This window comes from Ricinus communis, chromosome 1 (assembly GCF_019578655.1).
Source record: "Ricinus communis isolate WT05 ecotype wild-type chromosome 1, ASM1957865v1, whole genome shotgun sequence".
In the NCBI taxonomy this organism is placed as follows: Eukaryota; Viridiplantae; Streptophyta; class Magnoliopsida; order Malpighiales; family Euphorbiaceae; genus Ricinus; species Ricinus communis.
Window position 1 is genome coordinate 10,097,884 of NC_063256.1, and position 23,803 is coordinate 10,121,686.

Consider the following 23,803-nt stretch of genomic DNA (forward strand, 5'->3'; position numbering starts at 1 on the left):
TTTTCTATATCTCTTTATAAAAGCAAATTTACTTCTCTATAATTATAGTGTTTTGAGAAATATAATTTGGTCGGTATATAAAAATAATAATTTATTAGCCTCCAAATCTATTATTAAAAACACTGATATTCTTGTTTTTAATTATAAAATGGTGCTCCCTTAAATCAAATAATAAAACTAGATAATTCGCCTCCAATTTAAGGCCAATTTGAAAAGTAAGGTATCAAAGAAAACAAAATGATAAATCAGAAATATGAAAGTATAAGTTCTCATAAACTTTAATCCAAACGCTTGTCCATACAATATACACAAAGGCCTTACATTTGGATACAAGATCAAAAGTCCCTTGACCCACAAATTTATTTCTTTTACGAGTAAATAGAAACAACATAATCTCTACAAATCTGAAGCCCTTATACCCTTTGTTGGGGAAACGGTGATTTTTGAAAATCATGAATATCTTTGGCTTTCGTTAAGATTTCTTAGGTTGAGAAACCAAACACGTGCATTATTCTAAACAAACATAACAAAGAGTTGACAAAACAACCTAATTTAGTAAAATGGAAAGCAAGGGCAAGAGAGAGCGAAAGGAAAAACTAACCTATGACAGACAAATGGGACTGGAATAAGCCAAACAAGGACTTATTTCGCCCATACTAGATCAGCCGCTTTCCTAGTGAACTCCATGTTTTTGGATGAATACGAGTTCATACAAGTGAGTGTACTAGGAGTGGACTATTTATCATTTGTATTAAATTTCTATACAGGATTTCATATATATCATTCTTTTGGCTTCAGATTTGAACGAATAAACTTTAGCTAATGTTGTGACATAATTATGTGTCACTAAATGTAAACATTTTGGCTTTCGAATTTCTGTATGGGGCAATACTTTTGGAGGCAAATAAAACAAGTTAGCCCCAGAAAGCTTTTATGATATCTAATAAATGTTTTATGTGAAAAAAAGAAATACAATTTAGCTGGAAAAAAGAAGAAGAAAAACATCAGAAACAATAATCATAGGTGACGCAAATCATTTGCCTCTATACATCACTTTTGTTATATTGGGAGAGAAAAGATAATCAAGAAATCAACTTAGATTTTGTTTTAAATTCAAATTTTAACTTAAATTAAATTAAATACTCCGTGATTGCTGTCATGATTGTTAGCCTAAGCCAAAATTTAAAGCTCTAAAGCAGTTGCATATGGCCCTACCACTGCTTTCCGTTCTCTATTCTATTGTACTAATGATGCCATTGCCATTAAATTTATCCGAGAGAGAAAAAAAATAAAAAGAAAAGGAAAAGCGTTTAACTTTTTTTTTTTTTTTACTTTGAGATTCCTAACAAAATAATAACAAAAATGAAATACAATATGCAAGGCTAACATTTTTTTCTCGTCATTATCGACCTTTATCTTCATCGTCTTCTTCCCTCATCGGCCAATCAACCGCCAGCAGAGGTCTAACAAGAAACATAAAGAAAAGAAGAAAAATAAACCAAAACAAGCCCTAAAAAGACTCCGAATTTACATCCCAGGAAAGATTTGAACATGGAAGGGGTTAGGCCTTGTTTGGCACCACAACGCCCCCCAAACAAAAGTCTTTCGTGATATCAAATCATATTCAAACCCTAAAACACCCACCACCGTGATGATGGTGATGCAGGGATTTTTCTCTGTCAATCATGCCTTGAACGTACCTAAACTCTTCCACATGGCAAGGGATAGTGATTGTACCCTTCTGATCAAACCCGTATTCATCTTCTGCTTCTTTAAGTAATTGCATGAAGAGTGGATGATTAAAGTATATCACCGGCACTATAAATCTCTGCTGCTCCTCTCCCTGGCCTACTTTGATCGCCAAACAGCCTTTCGGAACGTCTCTCGCTTGCTTCTTGTGGTGGTGATTGTGATGAAGGTGAGGCAGGTGTAGATGGAAATTCTTTACACTCTTCTCTCCACTACCCATAATAATGGTCACTACAAAAAATCAAGAACCAAGAAACCCAAGAAACAAGAAAACCCAAGAAAGCTTTTACAAGAAAACAAAGGAAAAGGGCCAAGGTTCTTGATTGAGATGGGTAAGGAAAGAGTGATTAAGAAACTTTGGAACGTTGGTCATGGTGAATATAAAAACCCCAAACGAGACATACTAAGCAGAAAACAATAAAGATATATAGGAAGGGAGAGGAATTGAGATAGCCCCAGATAGTGTTTTTTCTTTTTCAAAATTATAAAAGATAAATAATAATAATAATATAATAATAAATATTTATTATTTTTTAATAGCGTAATCACTGTATTAGTTTACTTGTTTTTTACACAAAGGTGATATTGAAGAAGTTTGATTAAAACGGGTAAGATAAGGATATGATAATATGGAGAAGAGTAAGAGCGTTGTTATAAAATGCTGTTGGGGTGCAGGCGTTAGCTAGGATTCTTCGAGTGGGTAAATAGGCCGAATTCAGAAAGGGAGAGACACGTGGACAGTGAGTGGAGAAGATGATGACACGTGGGAAAAGGTGGGGCTGAGTATCATGAGCATAGCCGACAATGGAGTGTCGTTTACAGGAGTGCAAATATCAGAGACAGCCAATAGCAGGTATCGAACATGTCCATGTAGACATTGGAGATGTCTATTCGGCTTTACTAAGGGGAAGAAACCGTAGGGTCGTTTATGCTCCTGTACCAACTATCATCAATTTATTATATGTGGTTTTTATTACTCCATTTTTCTTCTATTTTTTTTTTCTTAGATATAAGAGTAATTTTATATAATTTATTTTTTCTCTATTTTATATGATATGTAATATTCTATAAATATATATTTTAATATTTTTTAAAATCAAAAATAACTTTATAAAAATATTAAATATCACATAAATATTAATATTTATTTAGACAACAGAGAAAATTTGGTTAAAAGAATCTGAAAATCTAATAAACAAAATCTGCCAGTCAGTCCCCGCATTTATTTTCGCACTTTCTATTGTTAATAGAATATCTTCCCTGTCGACGGTTTTTTAAAATGGAAGCTTTATTTTTAGCTTGAAAAATATTACTAATAGAATTTGGAAAAACAATAACATCATTTATGCAAAATAAGTGCCATATTTTCGTGCATGATTGGTTATGAAATATATTTGGAAATTCTCATTCAAATGTTGAATTGTTCTTGGATATTATTTATTTGCCTTCCGTTATTGTTAAGCATTTAAGGTAAATACATGCAACTAGGAAAAATTTAAAATAAAAAATAAAAAATTCAGTTTTAATAATATTGGATAAAATAAAGAGTGAAATTCAAAAGACTATTTTGCAGTTTGATGCTTTTATATTTGAAGGATAAAAATGTTTTTTTTTTATTATTAAAGGAGTAATGTATTTTATTTTCTAATTATTTTTAAGTACGTTTAGTTATTTTTATTTTTAAATTAAAAATATTAATAAAATTATAATTTTTAATAATATAATTTTTTTTAGTAATTTAACATTCAATAAGATATTTTCTAATTATAATAAATTCTTAGTATGTCATTCAGGACCGAAACGATTGGACTACTTTATGAAACTTTTTATCTGGATAAAAAGTTAAAATATATATTTTTTAATTTTAAGTAAATTTAAAAAATAATTTCTTAAAAAAAATTTTAATATATTTATATAGTTTATAATATATTATTAGATGCCACATTGTTTATAAAATCATAATTTAGTAATAATTTACATTAATATATATAAGACTATATAAATATATATCTAAAATATACTAAGAAGCGGTACTCTTTTGATACAAAAAATATTTTCATCCCGTAAGTAAAAAACTTCTAAATATAGGATAATTTTTTAAACATTATCTTAAAATAAATTATAATAGACAATTTGAACTCTAATGCCAATTCTTAGAATAGGTCTACATGTATCATTGACATACTAAGAATTTATTATAATTAGAAAATATCTTATTATATTATAATAAATTCTGACTATTTTAGATTTAAACATGTCAATAATAAATTGTTAAAATTTGTTTTAAAGTATTATTGACATGTTTAGATCTAAAATAGAATTGGAATTATTTATCTGCTGCCAAGTACGTCCAATAAGTAAGTTTCATTCATACATATGTGGTCCAGTGGAAAATTATATGTGTCCAATTTAAATTATTTGAATGAGAGTTAGGTGCATAAAAAAAAAAATTGATGACCAAGTGTAAACATCACCAGCCGAACCATTAGAAATTAGAGAAAAACTTGGAATAAAATAATTATTAATGATTAAATTTTAGTTTCTTTCTTATGTAGACCTCATTTGGAATGGCATTTTCAAAATTTTTAGATTTAATTTGTTAAAATTAATGTATTACAAAATACAAGGGATTATAAGTTTTAACATCATATTTCTTTATTTAATAGGTGCGTTTAATTAATGGAATTCAAGTGTATTTTTTAAATAGATATTAACAATCTCTCATTCATTAAATGAGAGATTTAATAATAAAGAAATAAATTTTCGAAATCCTTCATTTAGGATTTGAATTTATGAGAAATTTTATAAAATTTTAATTTTTTTAATAAAAAGATAGATTTTGGTAAAGTTTGTAGAATCTGTAAATTCTCTTACTAACAACATTCAAAACAAATATTACATTTAAGGAGGGAATTAGAGAATCTTGTAATTATGTTTAACTTAGAATTAATGGTGCAGTTTACTGTTTTAACTTGACGTGATAGAAGGATACGAAGTAGGAAGAGTTTTCTAATAATTTTTATTTTTGTAGAGTTGATTTTATTATAAACACTCAAACACATATTATCTTAACGAGGGAATCTTGTTATTATCTTAGCACAGATTTTGTTTTGAATGCAAATTATCTTAACATAGAATTGATAACTGAGTTTACTTTTTTTATTTTGTTAAAATTAATTTAATAAAATTTGTGTTTTTTAGATTTAATATTTAATTTTATAACTGAAATTATACAAATAGAGATAAAATATGTTAATATTATATAATTAAACTATTGATGAGATAAAATAATATTATAGTAAATAAAACATAAAGTAATTTAAAATTTTATTGTTATTTTAAAATAAAAATGATAATGTAGTTTTACTCTTTTAATTTGGCATCGCAAATGATAAATCTGTAGATTATATGAAAACTCTCACTAAGAATACTCGAAAAAAAGATATTATCTAGTAGCAAAATATAAATGATACTATCTGTTTTTTATTCCAAAAAATATAAATTGTTTTGAGCCTTTTTTTCTTTTTGAACGGAAACTAAACCAATATACATATTGAACGGAAAAAAATATTGATTATTTCTTTTAGTATAATTTTAATATTAACTATTAGAAGTGAAATATAAGATTGATAATAACGAGTTATTAATATTCCCATAAAAGTATTAATGAATTACTGTAACAACTTATTTTCCTAACAATCAAAGAATAAATGAAAGAAAAGAAAAACTCAATGACATTGCTGATTTTTCTCATTAAGGAGATATAAATAAAATTTGATCAATGATTAAAAATGGTAAGCAATTGAATCTTCATTACCAAAAATATAAAATTTCTCTGAATTTGATTAATTATGATTAAAATTTAAATTTAAAATTAAAAAAAAATGAGTTTCAACTATTAATTTCAAATTAATAGCAAAATCAATCTCAACATGTAAAAATTTCAAAAAAAATGGTAAGGATCGAGTGATTGAGGAATAGAGTGCGAACGTAATTAAAAGAACAAAAGACAAATTGAATAAAAAGAAGGGAGAGGTACGGACCCTTCCTGCACGAACTCAATAGAAACGTTAGAAGCAGTAGACTGTTGTAGCCTAGTGGGGAATAAAATCGAAGACGGAATGACAAAAATGTCCCTATCCTTTTGGTAGAATTTCCAATTCCCATGGGACCCAGAGATCAAGTTGGGTAGATTTGATAGCATTTCATTTCTTTTTCAACAAATTAAAAAGGTTGAGCTCATAATTCCAAATTTTATGGCCTGTCAATGCCTAACCGGTGAATAATATCTCATATTTAGAAAAAGAAAAATTAATAATTTTTAATATATACATATATATTTTTTTTTTTAGAAAAGAAAGGGTGGCAGGTTTGTGGCTCTGAAATTGGTTGGTGAACTGATATTATTAGTTTTGGAAAATTACAAAAAAAAAAAAAAAGGAAATTGAAAAGATTTATTAACTTTAATTGTTTTACTGGCTATTATTTATTTAGTTTTCTTCTCAAAGTATATTATGATAAATAATAGTTTATTTTTTTCATTTGAAATGGCTATTGCACATCCAAATATCCAATTAACGAACTTTTTTAAACTATATTAATTTCTTAATACTTATTTAAAAAGATATTAAACAATTCATCTTAAATTATTTTAAATTTTAGTCATCTAGTATGACATAATATTTTTATAAAATTATTTTATTAATAAAATATTAATCTTAAAATATTAAAAATAGTATTATATACCATATCAAGTAGTTAAGAGTTTAAATGAATAAAAATGAATTATGTAGCATAATTGTTTATTTATTTTATAGTTAATAACAATATTTTCTTAGAAAAGAAAGAAAGAAAGCATAACTTCATAGTAAAATTTAAAATTTCTCATCAAATTCTGCAAATTTTTGAGTTCCCAAATCAAATGTTTTGATTTTTATTTTATCCATTGAAAGCTATTGATTATGAGTTACACATAAAACTAGTCATTCATTAGTTTCATTATAAAGATAAAAGTTTATTTAGTAAAAAAATTGAATTTAAGATTTTTTTTATGTTTTAAAATATAAACATTTTATAACACAACTGTAAAATGCTATTATTTTTGATGTCGCATATTAGAAAATCTGTTTGGTGGCAGAAAAGATGTGAAGTATTTGGTGAATCATTTTTGGTTCTCAATTTATTCTGGTAATTAAAGAGAGAATCAGGTTAATAGACATTAAACAAAGTTGGAATTTGTATGCAATGCTAATCAGACGTGTAATTGTGCTAAGTGCAACCATATGCATGTACCGCACCAGTACTGAAAGTACACTACATCTTGTCACCAGCATTCACAAAACGACCAAAACACAAAAAGAAAAAGTTGAACACCATTGGCAAAGTGGAGGCACAAAATTGCATAAAGATTGCAGCATGATTTTCTTTTCAGAAATTTTATTTTTTTTTATTTTTTTTTTAAAAAGAAAGTGAAAGGCAAGTTGTTAATAACCATTTGTGGTGGGTTCAAAATTAATAAATCATGCACTACAACAAGATTGAGATTTAGCAATTAAAAAAGAATTCGTCGCCAAAAAATTAAAAATTAAGAATTTTCGTTTCTAATATTCATGGAGACAATATTATGGCTATTGTTTGACATTCATTATGAGATGCACAAAGTTGAAAAAAACAAACCGCCATTTTTTACCTGGTATGAAGGAATTCAATTTATAACTCTCTTGTAATATTTATTTTGAAATTATATTATTACTCATTAATTCTCTTTTAATATAATATATCTGCTTTAAATTAATCAATTTGTTCATATTATAAACACGTAACTCATCCATTTCAGAAAGTACTTATTCAACTATTTTTGAGATAAATTTGAATTTTTCTAAGGAAGTTTCAATCGATAAAACATAGATACTGCTTATAAAAATTTCTTTTAATGGAAAAAAAATATTATATTCCTTGAAACAATATCGAATCTCTCATTGGATAATCCTAACAGAAATGAAGATTATTTTCATAAAAATGAAATCAAAGAGAATCTCTCTCAATAAATAGAATAATTTAAAGGATATCTTGTGTTCTTCGTTAGGTACTTTCTCTTTTCTTTATAATGAAATGCTACTCCTTATCTTGAAATTATTCCCATGAAACAATTACAAAATTGAATGCAATAAGCTTTCTCCCTCCTTTTCTTTTAATAGAGAATCGCAAAGCCATTATTCATTTTAAGTAGATGGTGATTAATAATTATATTTTAAAAGATTTAATAACAATTAAGCTCATTTGATTAATGAAAAATGTCGATAAAAAGTTAGTTAAAATTAAAAAAAAAATGAGAAAAAAATAAATTAAGCTCTGCTCCTAATATCTGGCTAAATTATAAAAATGGGTAGGAACACAAGGCTGTGGGATACGAAGAGAAAGATGTAAAGTCGAGGAAGGAGGAAGTGGGGGAATGGAAAGACCATCCAAAGTGGAGGGGAGCTACTGTATCTTTTTGAACAAAGCAAAAGGCAAAAGATGCCTTTGACAATTTATTCTTGCTCTTGCTCTCTCATCTTCTTATGGGCTTCTTTTGTTTATTATTTAATGTAAAATATAGCCAATTGACTTCCAATCAATTATATGATATAAATAATTATTTGTGAGGGTCAAGAGCTACTGTGAAGCACGCAATTGCATTTGGGGGTTGCGATTCTCCACTCAAATCATCATTACCCACATTCAAACTCCAAATAAGGGAAAATGAATACTTGAATAGAAAAATAAAACGCTGTAGCCCATTTTCTTTCTGTGCATGCTTGAGACTGTTTGAAATTGAAGGTCTATTATCTTTGGAGTTAAAACAAGAAAATTCTCATGTTATCATTGTAATAATAGAACGGTATTCAACTCCAAATGATCCTACTCCGCTTTAAGAATTTCAGAGTAGAAACAAATAAATCAAATCAGTTGTTAAAAAAAGGGTCAAATATTTTATAAATAAAGAATGCAATTGTATACCATATGTTTAATATGGTAGTAGGTATGTAACTTAATCTGAAAAAATATTTAAATCTGAGCCATTTTCTTTATTTATAATTAGGAGTGGTTTGGTTCATAAAAAAATAAGATTGAAATTGGGACAAGTAATTTTTTTGTTATTAATATTTGGCTCATTAAAAATTACTTAAGAATTGGAATGAGATTATTTTTCATCAACAGAAAAATACTAATTCCTTATTTTATACCTAAGAAATAAAAGATTTATTTTTATAAAAATTAAGTAAAATATTTATTTTCATAAAAATTGAATTTAATAAATTATAAATAGTAAAATAATAATTTATGATATATAATAAGCTTTTTTTTATTTATAGTTAAAAAAAGAAAAAGAAAAGCAAGTTGCCATATGGGTCATTCCTTTCAAAACTTTTGACACTCAATCAAGCTTCGAGATTCCAGAAATTGATGAAGAAAAGCTCTTGATAGGCTAATCTTGGAGCTTTTTCCAAGGATTTTTTTTCTTTTAGATATATGTCATGTTATGTCAATAAAAGTGTGATTGACTCGAGTCTTTCGCTAGTGCCTATCTAATGTCTATCTTTCGAGGCCTATCTTATGAAATTGAAGTATGTGTTATGATTTTTCCAGTTGAAATTTTATAAACATTACAGTTTTAATTTGTGTATAAATACAGCATTTTAATTATTAAATTTATAAAATAAATTGTAAGAGTTGTAAAATGTTGAGAAAATATATAGAATTTATCATTGCACAAATATTAAAAAATTGATCTAATTCCTTTTTTGGTAAATTCATAACATAGAATTTAAATATAAAAAAGTTATGGACTTAATTTCTCAACTATTATCAAATTATGGAAATACTTCTGGAAAATAATAATAATACAATTTTTGACTCCACCGGATTCATATTACAATTCCGGAACTCTTAGCAAATTAGTCCCTATCCCTATCAATGGATGACAAAAATAAAGAAGCTGCTAGCACTTAAAAATGATTGGGCTATCTTATGGGCTGGCCTTGAGATTATAGTTTGCTCCTTTAAAGCTGACACAAACAGACGGCCCAAAAGCTGTTTTAAGTGAGAAGATCTTTCCATTTACAAGCCCGAAAAATATAAGAAACTAACAGAAATTATTTAGGAAACTCATCAGAAACACTCTAAAATTAATATATAAAAAATCATTTAAATACTGTTCTTTTATTTTCTTTAAAAAGATTCGGTGTTACTTTTTTATGGTTGTTTTTCGATTTTTCTTTAGTTGTTTTATCAAAAAACAACTAATACCGTATTTTTGATATTTTCATCAGTAAGTTTTTTATTTCTTTTGATAATCAGCACTAACAAAAGAGCTTCGGCTAATAGCTTCATTGTTATTAAAGCTTTGGTCTATATTTCTAATTGGTACCGATGTTTAAGTTTCTTTTTTTGGTGCTAAAACTTTAATTTCTCTTATAGGTGACGATACTCATTGAAAACTCATTCAATAATGGATGAAGCAGAGAGCGGAACTCTACATCGGCATTCCACTTACCGTCCATATTACATTTACTTCGAATAAATTATTCCGTTTGTCCTAAAGCTTTACCACTTGTATCTAAATGATACTAGTTTTTAAATTTGTTTCTTTTTAATAGCGCACCTTTTTTTTTATTCAATCAATGGTAGCTGAAGGAGACTTGCATAAATGCAAATTCTCATATGAGTTAAGAACTCGTTAATACTCGATAGTCCTTCTAGACCACTAACATATTTAAAAGGCGAACCGTCATTCTATATGGCTGCAAAGCACTACTCTTGAAAAATTAAAATTACTAAGCTTTAGGATGATGCACACATGGAAATAATTAGCACTTCTATAAACACTCACCTAAATTATCGATAAAAGACTAATGCTGATACAATTCTTAAACGCTATGTCTTAAACCCCTACATAAACCGTATAATTCAGTTATTACCTTACACTTTTGGTGACGATAGTAGCCATTGGGATTCTAATATTTCTTGCTAATATGGTAGGCAAGAGTTTAGCTAAGCATGAAACTAATTAATACATCAATAAAAAAATCATTTGAAATCCAATAAATTTCATCAATTGAAATACAAATAACGAGTCTTGTACAAGAAAAAATCAAATTAAAGAATTAGTACCAATTAGATATAAATGGCAAAGCTTTAATACCAATGGAAATTAAAATTTTGGTGTCAAAAACAGTTAAAAATTGATACCAACCACAAACATAGAGCTTCCCCCCTCTCTCTCGTTCTTTCTCTTTTCCTAAGAAGTCAAATAAGCATCGCAGTAGAAGCTTTTGTTTATTGAGATAACATAGCTGCACAAGTGTTGCCTTCCCCTTTCTTTTCGTTTAGTCTTCTTCTTCTTCTTCTTGTTCTATTAGAAAGAGCTAACGCCTTCATATGCACACCATAATGTATAAACACTAACAGTCTGTATAAGACTGTAGTTTAGCAATAAGCTAATTGCCATAATATAACATGAGAATTGACATTAGAAAAGCAAGACAAACTTTTCTTGGATACCGCTGTAACTGACTAATAACTGTGAAAAGCCTTGGGTCCTTTTCTTTTTGCCACTAGTTTTCTACACTGTACTCAACATTTTATCCTCTATGGTTTTTATATGGTTTTCTTGGTCAATTTCTACATATAACAATCATTCATGGAAATCTGTGGTCATAAAGCTTTTATAGGAACACATCAACCAGGCCAAAGAACTCTCTCTCTCTCTCTCTCTCTTTCTGCCTGTCTAAAATCAAAGATTAAAAATCAATAATCACAGATAAAAGCAAAGCAGAAAGTGGTGTACTTTATGTTTTTGTGAAGGTCAAAAAGACTCAATTTCCCAAAAGGCGGTCCTTTACGAGACAGTATTCATACATTTCCCTTTTTCAACAACAATGGCTTGAGAAAATAGATTGGAAATTAGTATAACATTATGTTTAACCAAAGAAACCCATAATCTAACTAATCTCGAGGTGAAAAAACATATTTATCATAGTAATAACACTAATAGAAAAGGACCATACTTGCTTCCCAGATTCCAAACCTGCTTTTGATAAACTCAGAAACTTATGAAAATTAATTACAAACATTAGGTCATACATTGACAGGCAATAAAGAGATATTAATGGCTAGCTGATCCTCATTTGTCACAATTTTCCATGCTCTGTAAAGTCTGTTCATTACATGTATGGTTGCCTGCCTGCCTGCTTGTCTCCGTATGCGAGGAAGAAGGAGAAGAAGGGGAGGCAGAGACGGGACAAGAACATTACACAATCAAGGCCTAACTGGCAGAAATATGACCTAGGCCCTAGAAGCATGTAGGTTTTTTTATACTACTTTCAAATCAAAATGCTTTCATTACATTCATTCAGGATGTTTTCTCCCTCAAACTCCGATGAGAAGAAAACAAAGGCAGACAACGAGCAACAAGATTATAAGATAAAGAACATTTAATGATGATGACGACGACGACGACGATGGCAACCACCAAAACCCTTATTGATCCAATGGGTTTGTCACTACCCTTCTAAAACGTGCAACATAGAAGCACAAATATAGGAAAAAGCTCACTGCTTAAGCATGTGGTTTACCTGCACCAATGCTTCTATGTAAATCAATCAAAACATTTCATTTCAGCTATCAATATCAATCCATTAGGGATTGACTTTGCATAGAAATCTGCTCTATCACCGCACAAGATCAAGCGAAGGACATTTTGGTTCTTCAAATGGGTTTCCTAACTGCCCAAAATATTCACTGTTTCCTTCCCTAATACGTGCAAGCTAAAATATAATAAGAGGAAATCTAGCAAAGCATCCGAGAATAGGAGTTTCTAAATATATCATAAACTATTCGTATGAGGAAAGTATTAGGGTTTCAATTAATCAGGTGATAACAAAAGCCAAAACTTGCGGGGTTCCCTTCAAGAGACACACACACACAACCTCAAATACACATCATTGTCCCCGTTTGTATACACTGTGACACAATCATCCCGTACTCAAGAATTAAATGTATGATTGAAATTTAAAAATATATTATTAAATGTACAGCATTCATATAAACCCAAAGAAAGAAAACCTAAGCAACATCCATATCTAAAAGAGCTCTACAGAGTTATGATTCAATATTACAAATCTAATACCCTCAAGCGGAGGTCCATTACTTATAGCTTGCAAAGTAATGATTCTATATAGTTCAACTATTCAACTTATATTTCAGAGAAAGACAAACCAAACTTAGAGCAGAAGTAGATAAACAAATGGCAAAAGCATCTTCAACTTTACATACATATTACATGTACACCAACCAAGCCCCAACCACCACAGCAACAATATACTAAAACTTGTATCCAAGAAAACGTATGTATATGTTAGTATGTTACATTTCTTTCACCAATTATTATCTCTAAATATCTACAGGTTCTGAGAGACTTTTAAAAATATCGACAGAAAGAGAAAGGAGAAAAAGAAAACAAGGGCTTCACTTTATAGCCACTGCCTCTTTAGCCAGCAGCTTGTACCACTTTTAAAAGATTTTATTTTGAAAAGTGGAGCATGAAACCCGAAGAGAGAGAAGGTAGAGGAAGAGAAGAACAAGAATAGAATGTTGAGCAAAGTTCAAAGCCAGATCTGAAGATACCAGAAACGGACAGATCAGATACTGGAAGCCATCATTTGAGAAATCTTTGCTAATGATGAATTAGAAAAGGCTGACAAAGAAACACCATCAGAAAAGAAACATAAATGGAGTAGGTTCTGAGGTAATGATGGAAAACTTTTATTCAAAGTAGATAGTCAAAATACTTCATCATTACACCAATCTGCACACATGACACTAATAACAAACCTTGATTAGCCTAAAACTGAAAACCCATGATCTAAAACTGCCCGTTCTTTCCCAAAACGACCAAAAGCAACAGATTAGAGAACAGAATAAAGGGATTAAGAATCAAACCTCTACATGCAAATCCTTGGAATGAAATCTTCGATGAGAAGCATATTCAATTGGGGGGAATGAAGCCTGGTCCGACGACACTGTCAAATGATCTACCCACTCCCAATATCCGTATTGGATCTATGGAGAAAATTGAAAGGGATCAAAAGAGAGTCCTCGAGCCAGACAACATTCCCCTCAAAAACAAAAAGCTTCCCTCTTTGCCTGCACATCCAGCCCAATTCTTTTCATTCTAAAGAGAGAGATATAAGGGAAAGGAGAAAGGGATGATATTGTTGTGTGTGCGTGCGTGCGTTTTTATTTCTGGAGCTAAAAAACTCTTCTCTTTCTTTCTTTCTTTCTTTCTTTCTTTCTTTTATCCCCCAAGAGTTTCGCCTATCTTCAAGGGGGATGAGAGCGAGAGAGAGAAAGAGAGAGAGAGAGAGAGAGAGAGAGATTGGTGTGATCATGAAGAGATGATGAAGGGAATGATATGGCATGGGGGGGAGGGGTTATAAGAAGGAGTTAAAAAAAAAATTGAAAGAAAAAAAAAAATAGAAAGCCAACGTTAAAAAAGACAAAAGAAAGGTGCAGAGCCCAGACCCTACCCACCCTGTTTTTTCAGTTCCAGAAATGACCACGACTCCATGCACTCTCTCTATCTACTAGACACTGATCAAAGATCAATATCCACCGTTGGATTATAGGAAGATAGGATTATGATGGTAAAACACCTCGTACGGGATTTTGACTACAGAGAAACCCGCCATTAGATTTTAGGTCTGATGGTTGATGGTGTCATCAAACATGAACTACTGTGACTATGCTGTCCATGTACTATATTAACCTAGAAATCCATACCCCCATTATGGACCGTAGGATGTGGTTACTGTCCCATGATACAAAAAGCTGTAATTGTTTCTCTCTCTCTCTTTTCTTTTTTTACATTTAACTAATTAATAATTGAATAGAAAAGGAATCAAAGTAAAGGAGGCCTAGAATTGAGTCAGAGGAGTGGTTGAGTTATTGAGCTGTCCGATAATGGAAACCCAATTTAATATTTTCTTCTTTTATCTGAAAATAATTTAATATCTTTTCTTATTTTTTAAGAATCGATTACCATTATTTAATTGTTTTTACAATTTCCAAATTTAAAAGGTTATAATTAAAATTAATAGCATGAATTTCTTTAAAGATTAAAAAAGAAAATACTGGTATAATTTTTATGAAAGATTGGACCCTCGTCTGCCGTGTCACTTTTAGGGCAGGGGCGAGGAATTCGAAGCGATGACCGACAGAGAGAGAGTCAGGGGTCCACGCTTCCCTTTTCACCTTCACCTTTTTACCCTCTTTTCCCATCCCAATTCCTCGCTTACTCTCTTAGGTCAATATGACTTTTTCTTTTTCACTTCCCTTTTGTTCTTAGTAATTTTCTGAAACCCTTTTTTATTATACTACTGAATACATTTGTTTTTCTTCTTATTTTTTTATTTATTATTTATGGAGGCTTAATGATTAAAAATATTATACAGTGTAAGGAAAATAATAACACATTTATTATATAATAACAAGTCTTAAAATAGAAATTCAATCGACCTCAAGAAATTTTATTTTTCTTTTTCTTCTTTCTTAAACGTGAATTAGAATCATTTGTTAGGACACTGTAGATGATGATAGCATAATTTTCATGCAGTGGCTTTTAATACTGTGGGTCCGAATATACTTATCGCAAAGAATGGAGTCCTCTCCGCTAAGCATAAAAGCCTGTAACCAGGAGATTTACTGTGCGCTTCACTTAATTAGCCTACATTACTCAAAACGAATAGTTTCTTCGTGAAAAATACTTTTTTAGGAATTTATTAATAAGGATTAATAATTATATTTTAATATAAAAATAAAAATTAATATCAAATATTAAAAAACATATATAAAAAAAATTATTAACATTTATCAAATGTGTTGATGGAGTTTCACTCAAGATAGTTATGAGCCATATAATAGAGAATGATAAAATTTATATTAAAAAAAATTCAACATCTTATATAATAAAAAATTCTAATATTTATTTATTAAGACTAATTAATAGAAATTAAAAAAGAAAATAATTATATAAATTTTTTCCAAGAAAACAGAAATAATATGAGAAAGAAGGAGAGAATGCTATCTTGAAGCAAAATTTTAACTGAGAAAGAAAAGTTTTTCCAAAAAGATGTAAATATATATTCTTTTTATTTTTAGAAATGACAGTTCCTAATTAGAGTTTCAATTCTAACTTATACTAATACCGTGTAAATATTACCGTCAAAAAGTTATTTTCCTTCTCTTTATGAATACTTTAATTAATTAATTAAATATGAGCGATTTTTATATATATTTATTTTAAATTTTCATTGTTGGTTTATCTCAAACCTCTCATCTCCATTTGGCTTCAAGCTAGGTAGCAATCAAAACAGTAATGAATTAGAAGGCTGAAAACTAATATTGGAGGAAGGGATGTGAACAAGACGTGCCTTTGAGATAATGATATGTTTGGCTTATTAAAACTGGCCATCTACTTTCTTTGTTGTCCAGATAGAGACTAGCCGAAGACTATCATCTCCACATGCACATAACCCATGAAATTGAATTGAATGGGTCCAATTTTGTTTCCCCTATCTCTCACTTACTTGACAGGCCTTTTTATTTCAAGCTTCTTCCTTTTGCAGTAAATGATGATAGAATAGAAGTCATTGATTTAGGGAAATCTAAGTAAAAGGGTCTAAAATAAAATTTCCAGCCATGAGATGAGACGAGACGAGCAAAAAATTGTTCATTTGAAATTTGATGGAAAATCGGAATACTGTTGCTGTACTTGTGAGTATAGTAATATTTTGTCTTACACTTGCAAGTTGTAATGAAATTGCTAGCTGGACCATTATTATTAAAACATATGTATCCTACACTAAGTAAAATCTTCACGTGATCCACGGCCACTCAAATTATTATTATCTTTTAATCAACGGGTTGATTACTTCAAAGCTTTTGAATTCTCAATTGGTAAAGCATATGAAACCAGACTTTTAATTAGCTTTTGACATCTAAAAAAGTCAATCAAAAGATTTTGTGACAATGATGAAAGAAGAAAAATGAATCTCATTTTGGACTTAAAATGAGTTTCTGTAACTAATAAAAAAAAAATGGAAACAGAAAAAGGGTTTTTGTTTTGAAGTGAGATTGGTGCCCGTAAGAAGTGCTGCCATGTTATCACAGCTCGACCATCTAAAGGCTCCACCACACACCATCATCCTCTATCTCTCTCTCTCTCAACTGTTCATCAGAGTGACAAACGGAGAGGACGATACTGGCTCCAGATTTCAACGCCATTTTTTTAAAATATTGTTTTTCTTTTGGTAAGTTAAATTAAATGGATGGTTTTTCTTTTCTTTTCTTTTTCTTTTTTTGTGATTGAAAATGAGGAGATAGATGTTGGGGTAGGATTTGTAAGAGATTTCAACGCTTTACAGTCTTGAAAATTGTGTCTTTCTCTATATATAGACAGAAAGAGAAAGTGAGTGAGATGGCAACAACACGTAAATGTCAAATCCCTGCTTCTCCAACCCAGGTTGTCACTTTGCTATTCATTTTCTTCACAAATAATTCAAATTTAATTTGTCCAAAAAGAAATTCAAGAATTATTCAAAGTGTGAAGAATTTAATTATCATGTCTTGTGTATTTATTAAACTGTTCAGTTCAATTAATAAACAAGGAGGAGGAGGAGGGGGCAGCCTTTTTGAATTCGTCCCAGCACCACCAGCTGGGATCATATATGAAAACACTAACATGTTTTCTTCACTCTCCTCAAAATGCATGGTCACGTGCCATATGTCTCTCTCTCTCTTTCTGTATGTTTTTGGAGGAGTGGTTGAAAAGGAGGAAAAAGGTTAAGCAAACTTTTAGACATTCAAGTCAATTTGATGTCTGTATCGAGGTCTTAAACTACTGTTACTATAAAGTTTAAGAACAAACGTACAAAAGGATTACGTGGGTGGGTGTTTTGGAAAAGAATTTTATTAAGACGGCCAATATGCACATTCCCCTATACTTTTTCTTTAATTAAATCTGATTAGAGAAAATAATAATAATAATACTTTGTACTGAGAGGGAAGACTTTTTTAGCACCTAAATACCTATTGCTATAAGATCATAGCATTGTAATTAGCGAAAGTTGTGGCAAGTACAGTAAGTCTCTCTTTTTTTGTTTCTGTTATTCTTTTGATTTTTATTTTTTTAAAACATTTGTTCTTCTTCTTCTCCTTCTTCTTCTCATGCATGTATAAAAGAGAATCCAGGTCATCCTTCTGCTTGCTGTGTTTTCTGGTCTTTAATTGATATGCCTTTCTACCTTTTTCACATGTACGTTTGAGTTGGGTTGATTTGAGCACAAGGGTAGCCTTTGGTCTATGTTGCCTTTATGGATTGAAATGATCTTTGGTCAAAACGACTTTTAGATAGCTTCTGTCATTTTTAATGTGCATGAACATTCCCTATTGTTCAGACTTCCTTCCCATCTAATTAACCATTTCTTTCTTTTTCATGGCTAGACACATTTATTTCAACATAACGAAAAGCAATAATGTTTCATTCTAATAGCGGTTTTGAACCAATATATCATTACAAAGGAATACTCGTTCTTTTTTTTCCATCTCTAATTTGGTCTATTTTTGCGTGCTGTCAAAACTCATTTAACATGAATGACTTTGGTGCCCATTTAACTTTTCTTAGTTTTCTCTTTTTCTTAAAACCGGTGAGATTTGAGTCCTGCCCTCAATCTCACTACTAGACTGAAGCATTTTTCATGAACAAGTTTGTTGGCTCATGTAACAATCATAACTCTCGTATTTTCTTGTTTTATCCATTCCAAATAACAGTTAAACATGTTTATAGTGAATTAAAGAAACTGCGAAACACATATTTTCAGACCCAAAAATTCAAATGCTGGAAATACGTCTGTAATTACTTTTTCAAAATAAGTTACACCCATGGCCAGGTGCCTAAAAATGTCCATTTTTAACACTCACTTGGTGTCTATAGATTGGACTTTTCCAAGGGAAGGCCCAATGGTCGAAATATTAAAGAATCCTGAAGGTCTTCCTGCTGGACCAGACAATACAGGCCCACAGCTACCTGTCCAAAAGAGTTCAAATTCAGCCCATGAGTAGACGCCTTTCATATCTGCGTCCTAACATCAGATTGGATGCATGCATACTTGTAAGCAACGGCTCATTTACCATCAACAAGACAAGTCAACTATGACACTTCTCAATGTCTTATCCTCTCCAAAAGTTGCTGTTAACATAATTTGCAAGTTACATGTGTCACATAAAACGACAATAGGTACTTATGAGTATACGACTGCGATTTAATCCCTTCCTCATTTCTTAAATTCTACATGCCCAAATTTGACCCATTAGATTCAATAAGTTGATAGTTGAAATTTGAAATCTATCCTATTCACCTTACGCCATATTGCTGAATTATCTCTAGTTTCTGTTGGATATTTCTTGAGCTAATGTGGCAACAAATGCCAACTTGCTCATCTCTTTGTCCTTCTTTAGATCCATCTAAACATTTCCTTTGCTTGATTTTGAGCTATTTGGTTGCTTAGACTGGTCCAATGTACTAACCCATGCGGAAGAAATGCTAATCCTGTTACCCTTTCTTGCTAAGTATTTCACAACCTTGTAATTATATTGTCATTATCATGAAGTGTCTCCATCACTTGTGCCGTCTTTTTCTGTTTAAGTATAAACTTTTAAAATCAACCTGTTTTATCCATCTACTTTGAATTTGATAATGGCGAGAGCAACAATATCATAACAGCCGTTGCTTAAAAAAGTACAATCTCTATTTTCCAGTTGTTGGCCGATGCATGGGAGCTACATTTTTTATATTTTTTCTAAGGTGGATTACGTGTATATCTTGATATCTACATTTTAGTTGTTTAATCACTTTAACATCTTATTTTCCTTAACATATATTTAAAATTTTATTTTAAATTTTATTTTAATTTTCATTTTAACTTAACATTCAGTCGAATTCTACTTTTATAATATTTAAAAATTCATACATAATATAAGTGAATTTATTAACTAAAGCAAAATATTAAAAAAAAATTAAACATCACAAAAAGAAATAATAAATTGCCATCTATTATAAATTAAAATATTAAAATTTTGAGGTAACATTTACTATTTTCAAGAGTTTTATGCAATCCGCTTTAGATTATTTAATTAATTTTAAATATTGAATAAAAAACTAAGATATTCAAGCAATTCAATAGCTACAGTTTAATATCTAAATATGGATTTGGTTTTCTTTAAAGAACGGGAGCTACATTAATCAGGGGTAATTTCAAATGATGTAAATGCCAATGCTCTACCTATTAGATGAACTCTATTTAACAATTAAAACCTAATTTAATGAAATAAGTCACAATACATAATCAAGTCTCTACATATTATGAGATAAGCATATTCGGATTGTTGAAAATACCTATATCTGAGTCTATTTTGACTTTATTTAAAAATTACATTTATTATTTATCTTATTAGAAAATTAATTATTTTATCCATTTAACCACATAGTGAATAATTTCACTCATTAAATATCTACTTTGTTAATTAATTTAGATAGTAGGATAATTGTCTGTTTACTAAACTTATTTATAAGCCTATATTCTAAAAATATTAAGGTTTTAAATAAAAAAATAAAAAGCTTGAGATTCTAAAAATTAAATGAGTATCTTATGTATTACCAGTATCAATCTAAACTATATTCAATTGTACTTATCTTATTAAAATATGGCAAGATTGAATCTTTAAGATTAGCAATAGTTGGCATTCTTATTGATAATATAGAACAAATATGAAGAGTAGGCCGAGCTTAAAAAATAGACTGAGCATGAAGAATAAACTGATCGTTAAATAATAGGGTGAGTATGAAAAATAGGCGAGCATCAAATAATAGGCTGACCATGAATAAATAGGCCAAATATAGAAAAATAAGTCGAGCAGATAAGAGTAAGCCGAACATCTAATAATAACTGACCATTGCATGTCGAGTTGTTACAACTAAAAAAAGGAATTAACTAAGTTCAAATCCCAGTATAATAAGAAGGCTTAAGATCAAATCATTCTTGGACTCTAATTGAAAAATTCAATCCAATCTGGGGTTATATTGTATGACCAAGAAGATTGGTTCTAATAGAATTAGGAGACTTTATATTCATAAAGTCTTATTTCTTATAGGACTAAGCGACCTTTTCGATTTTTATATAAAAGATTATGATACAACATATGTAAAATATTTATATTTTTTTTATAGTTAATACATATTTATCTTTATAATATATACAATTACTAATTTAGGTATTAGAGTGTGTGGTTGGACAATTTCATTCAAAATTTTTAAATTTTTATTTTAGATAATCTAAAGTTCGAGTTAATCTTGAAAATATTATCAATAACTTATTCATTCCGATCAAGTTATTCATTAATAATATAAATTTCTTTTCTGTAAAATGTTTATTTCCGCTCGTTGTCAAGATTCGAACTTAAACATATACTTAATGAAGACTGAAATTTTAACAAAGCAAATTATTATTATGATATAGACAACAAGAATTGAAAAAAAAAAAAGAAAAAAGAGAAGGGTGCACGTTCTTAGGAAAAAATACGAGCCGTTGAATTCCACCAACAATGTATATCAAGGGCTTATATTCTTCACACGTGCGTTATAAGTGAATATAAAATCTGACGTTGAAATCATTGGATAAAAGACAAGAGCAGCCGCAACACGTGGTAAAAGGAGAGATGAATAGAAAAAGCAAAAGAAAAGACAGAGACCTCGGATTTAAAACTGTCCCCAACGTCGACTCAGTACTGAAGAAAGCAAAGGGCACGTGTCCTCTTTTATTTAAGACAACCTTTCTACGTTGAACCATAAAGTTTCTGCCACGTATTTAAGTACACCTAATACTCCAAAACAAGACGGCGACAAACTGCGATACTAAGTTTTGACTCACTGCAGGTGGCGAAATCCCATTGGCTTTACGTGTGACAGATGATAGATTCTTGTTTCCTGGCAATTTATCTCATTGGCTGGGAATTAAAATATTAAAGAATACTTCAGTGATAAAAATAGTAAATAATTCCTCTGATTTTTAATTTTTTTGAAGAAATAAAACAATAGTATATGTTTTCCCCATTTTTAATTGATATTTGGTGGAGAAACAAAGTCGGGCACGTTGAGAGAGTCTTGAAACTGTGCTATTGACGGTGACTCGACCTGACTTATATGGCTCCAGTCGACTCGGCCGTGGCTCAACATACTCTCCCTCCCCTTATATGCAATCATAAGAATCAATTATTGTTTTAACCATTTGATTATGTTTATGCCAAATCAATGTAACACAATAATCATGAAACACGTGAAATTGCTAACCTTTAATTTGGACCAACTCAACTAAATTGCTAAATTTTAAAAAAAATTGTTATCTTGACCAATTCATAAACCATATAATCCATATTTATTACCCATAACTCAATATTTAAGAAGTAAGATGGTTATAGAAGTGATTATTTAGTTGAATTAGTTTTATTATTGAATTGAAAAAGAATTTTGATAGGTCATTGTTTGAACAGCAACGAGAAAGTGTAGGATTAAATTGCACATTTTTTCTTTAAGTTGGATAAGTGGAAGAGGTGGCATTGCGTCACCTTTTCCTTAAAGCTCGCTACAACTACAAATTCATCAAACCTATTAGAAATTTGAGAAATAATTGATTAAGGTGGAACTTAATGGATGAATGTTAGAGCTCTAATCTAATTAAGTCCGAATCCAATTAATACAAAAATGGAATAATAGTCACTTGATTAAATTGTTTGTATTTTTTTAATGACATAAAATTCCTAATAAAACTTATAAAATATTATAAAATAGTCTATACTGTCTTTTTCGAGTAGTTAAACTTTTGATTTAATCCTCAGTTTATTCTTAGTTACAGTTTGAGACATGTGTTTCTTAACTTGTAATCCTTTTACTTTTATTAAGTTCGATTCTTCAACTTTACTTTTTATTAAATTCATAACCTTACTTATTATTTTCAATTTTCTAGCTTATTAATTACTACCATCATTATTTGTCTTAGCTACTCATTCATGCAAATTCGTTTAGCTTACAAATTTATTTTGATTTAATAAAACTTGCAGGCCCAAAGAATGGATTCTAAGATTTGGTTGAAATTTAAATAAAGTAATTATTTTATGAAGTATCTATTCTCTAATTTCGTAGATAAAACCTATGGTGATTAAGAAATAAGATAATTTCTTAGTTACTATCTTAGATTTACTTGACAACATCTTGTATTATCAATCACCATGACCATTTTCACCAACCACCATCATCACTATCACTGCCAATTACTACCACCACAACAGTGATTGCCGACAATCGCCACCGCCTGTTCAGCATCATTACCACTAATATCACAAACATATATTTGTATATGTAATATTTAATTATGATTTTATTTTAAAATAGTTAATCCAAACTCATGAACTAAAAAGATATTAAAAAATTGTATAAATTAGCTATTGCACCAACAGCGGAGGATAGAGCTTAGATCCATTTTACGGAATATGTTGAACTACGTCTTAGACTTATGATGCATATGATGACACATACAATGATACATATGAAGAATATAATTCACTTCCTCAAGACATCCTGGACGAAGAAGTTCAAAAACTCTAAACAGGTCTTATTGTTGAGGGATCAAGTAATGCTATGGCAAAGTTGGATGGTAATATAGAAAAGATGTCGAATGAATATCAACAAGAAAGCATTAAAGAGAAGGAACGCAAGTGCATTATGACAACTATCTAAAATACGTTACTATTATGTCCGAGAGGATGGAGAAACAGAATTAACAAATATTTATTCAAGTGCAACAAAAGAGTAAGAGGAGGAGCTTTTTCTTAATTTAATGCATTTCAAAAAAAAACTTATCATTTTAGGATCAAAGTTTACCAAATTATCAAGTTATGGCTGTTT

The 23,803-nt window shown here is 29.8% G+C and overlaps 1 protein-coding gene and 1 long non-coding RNA gene across 2 annotated transcripts; both read right to left on the reverse strand.

The window, feature by feature from the left end:
* Nucleotides 1–1,289: 1,289 nt before the first annotated feature.
* On the reverse strand, nt 1,290–2,330 carry LOC107262108 (auxin-responsive protein SAUR32-like). The gene is made up of 2 exons (XM_048370475.1): nt 1,701–2,330; nt 1,290–1,463 (listed from the first exon to the last, which is right to left on the reverse strand). The coding sequence occupies exons 1-2, from the start codon at nt 1,967–1,969 to the stop codon at nt 1,403–1,405; spliced, it is 330 nt and encodes a 109-aa protein (XP_048226432.1). The 5' UTR covers nt 1,970–2,330; the 3' UTR covers nt 1,290–1,402.
* Nucleotides 2,331–10,905: 8,575 nt separating this feature from the next.
* Nucleotides 10,906–14,431, reverse strand: LOC107262107. The gene is made up of 2 exons (XR_003080495.2): nt 13,732–14,431; nt 10,906–12,365 (listed from the first exon to the last, which is right to left on the reverse strand). It is a non-coding gene; the product is annotated as an uncharacterized LOC107262107 (long non-coding RNA).
* Between the last annotated feature and the right edge of the window lie 9,372 nt (nt 14,432–23,803).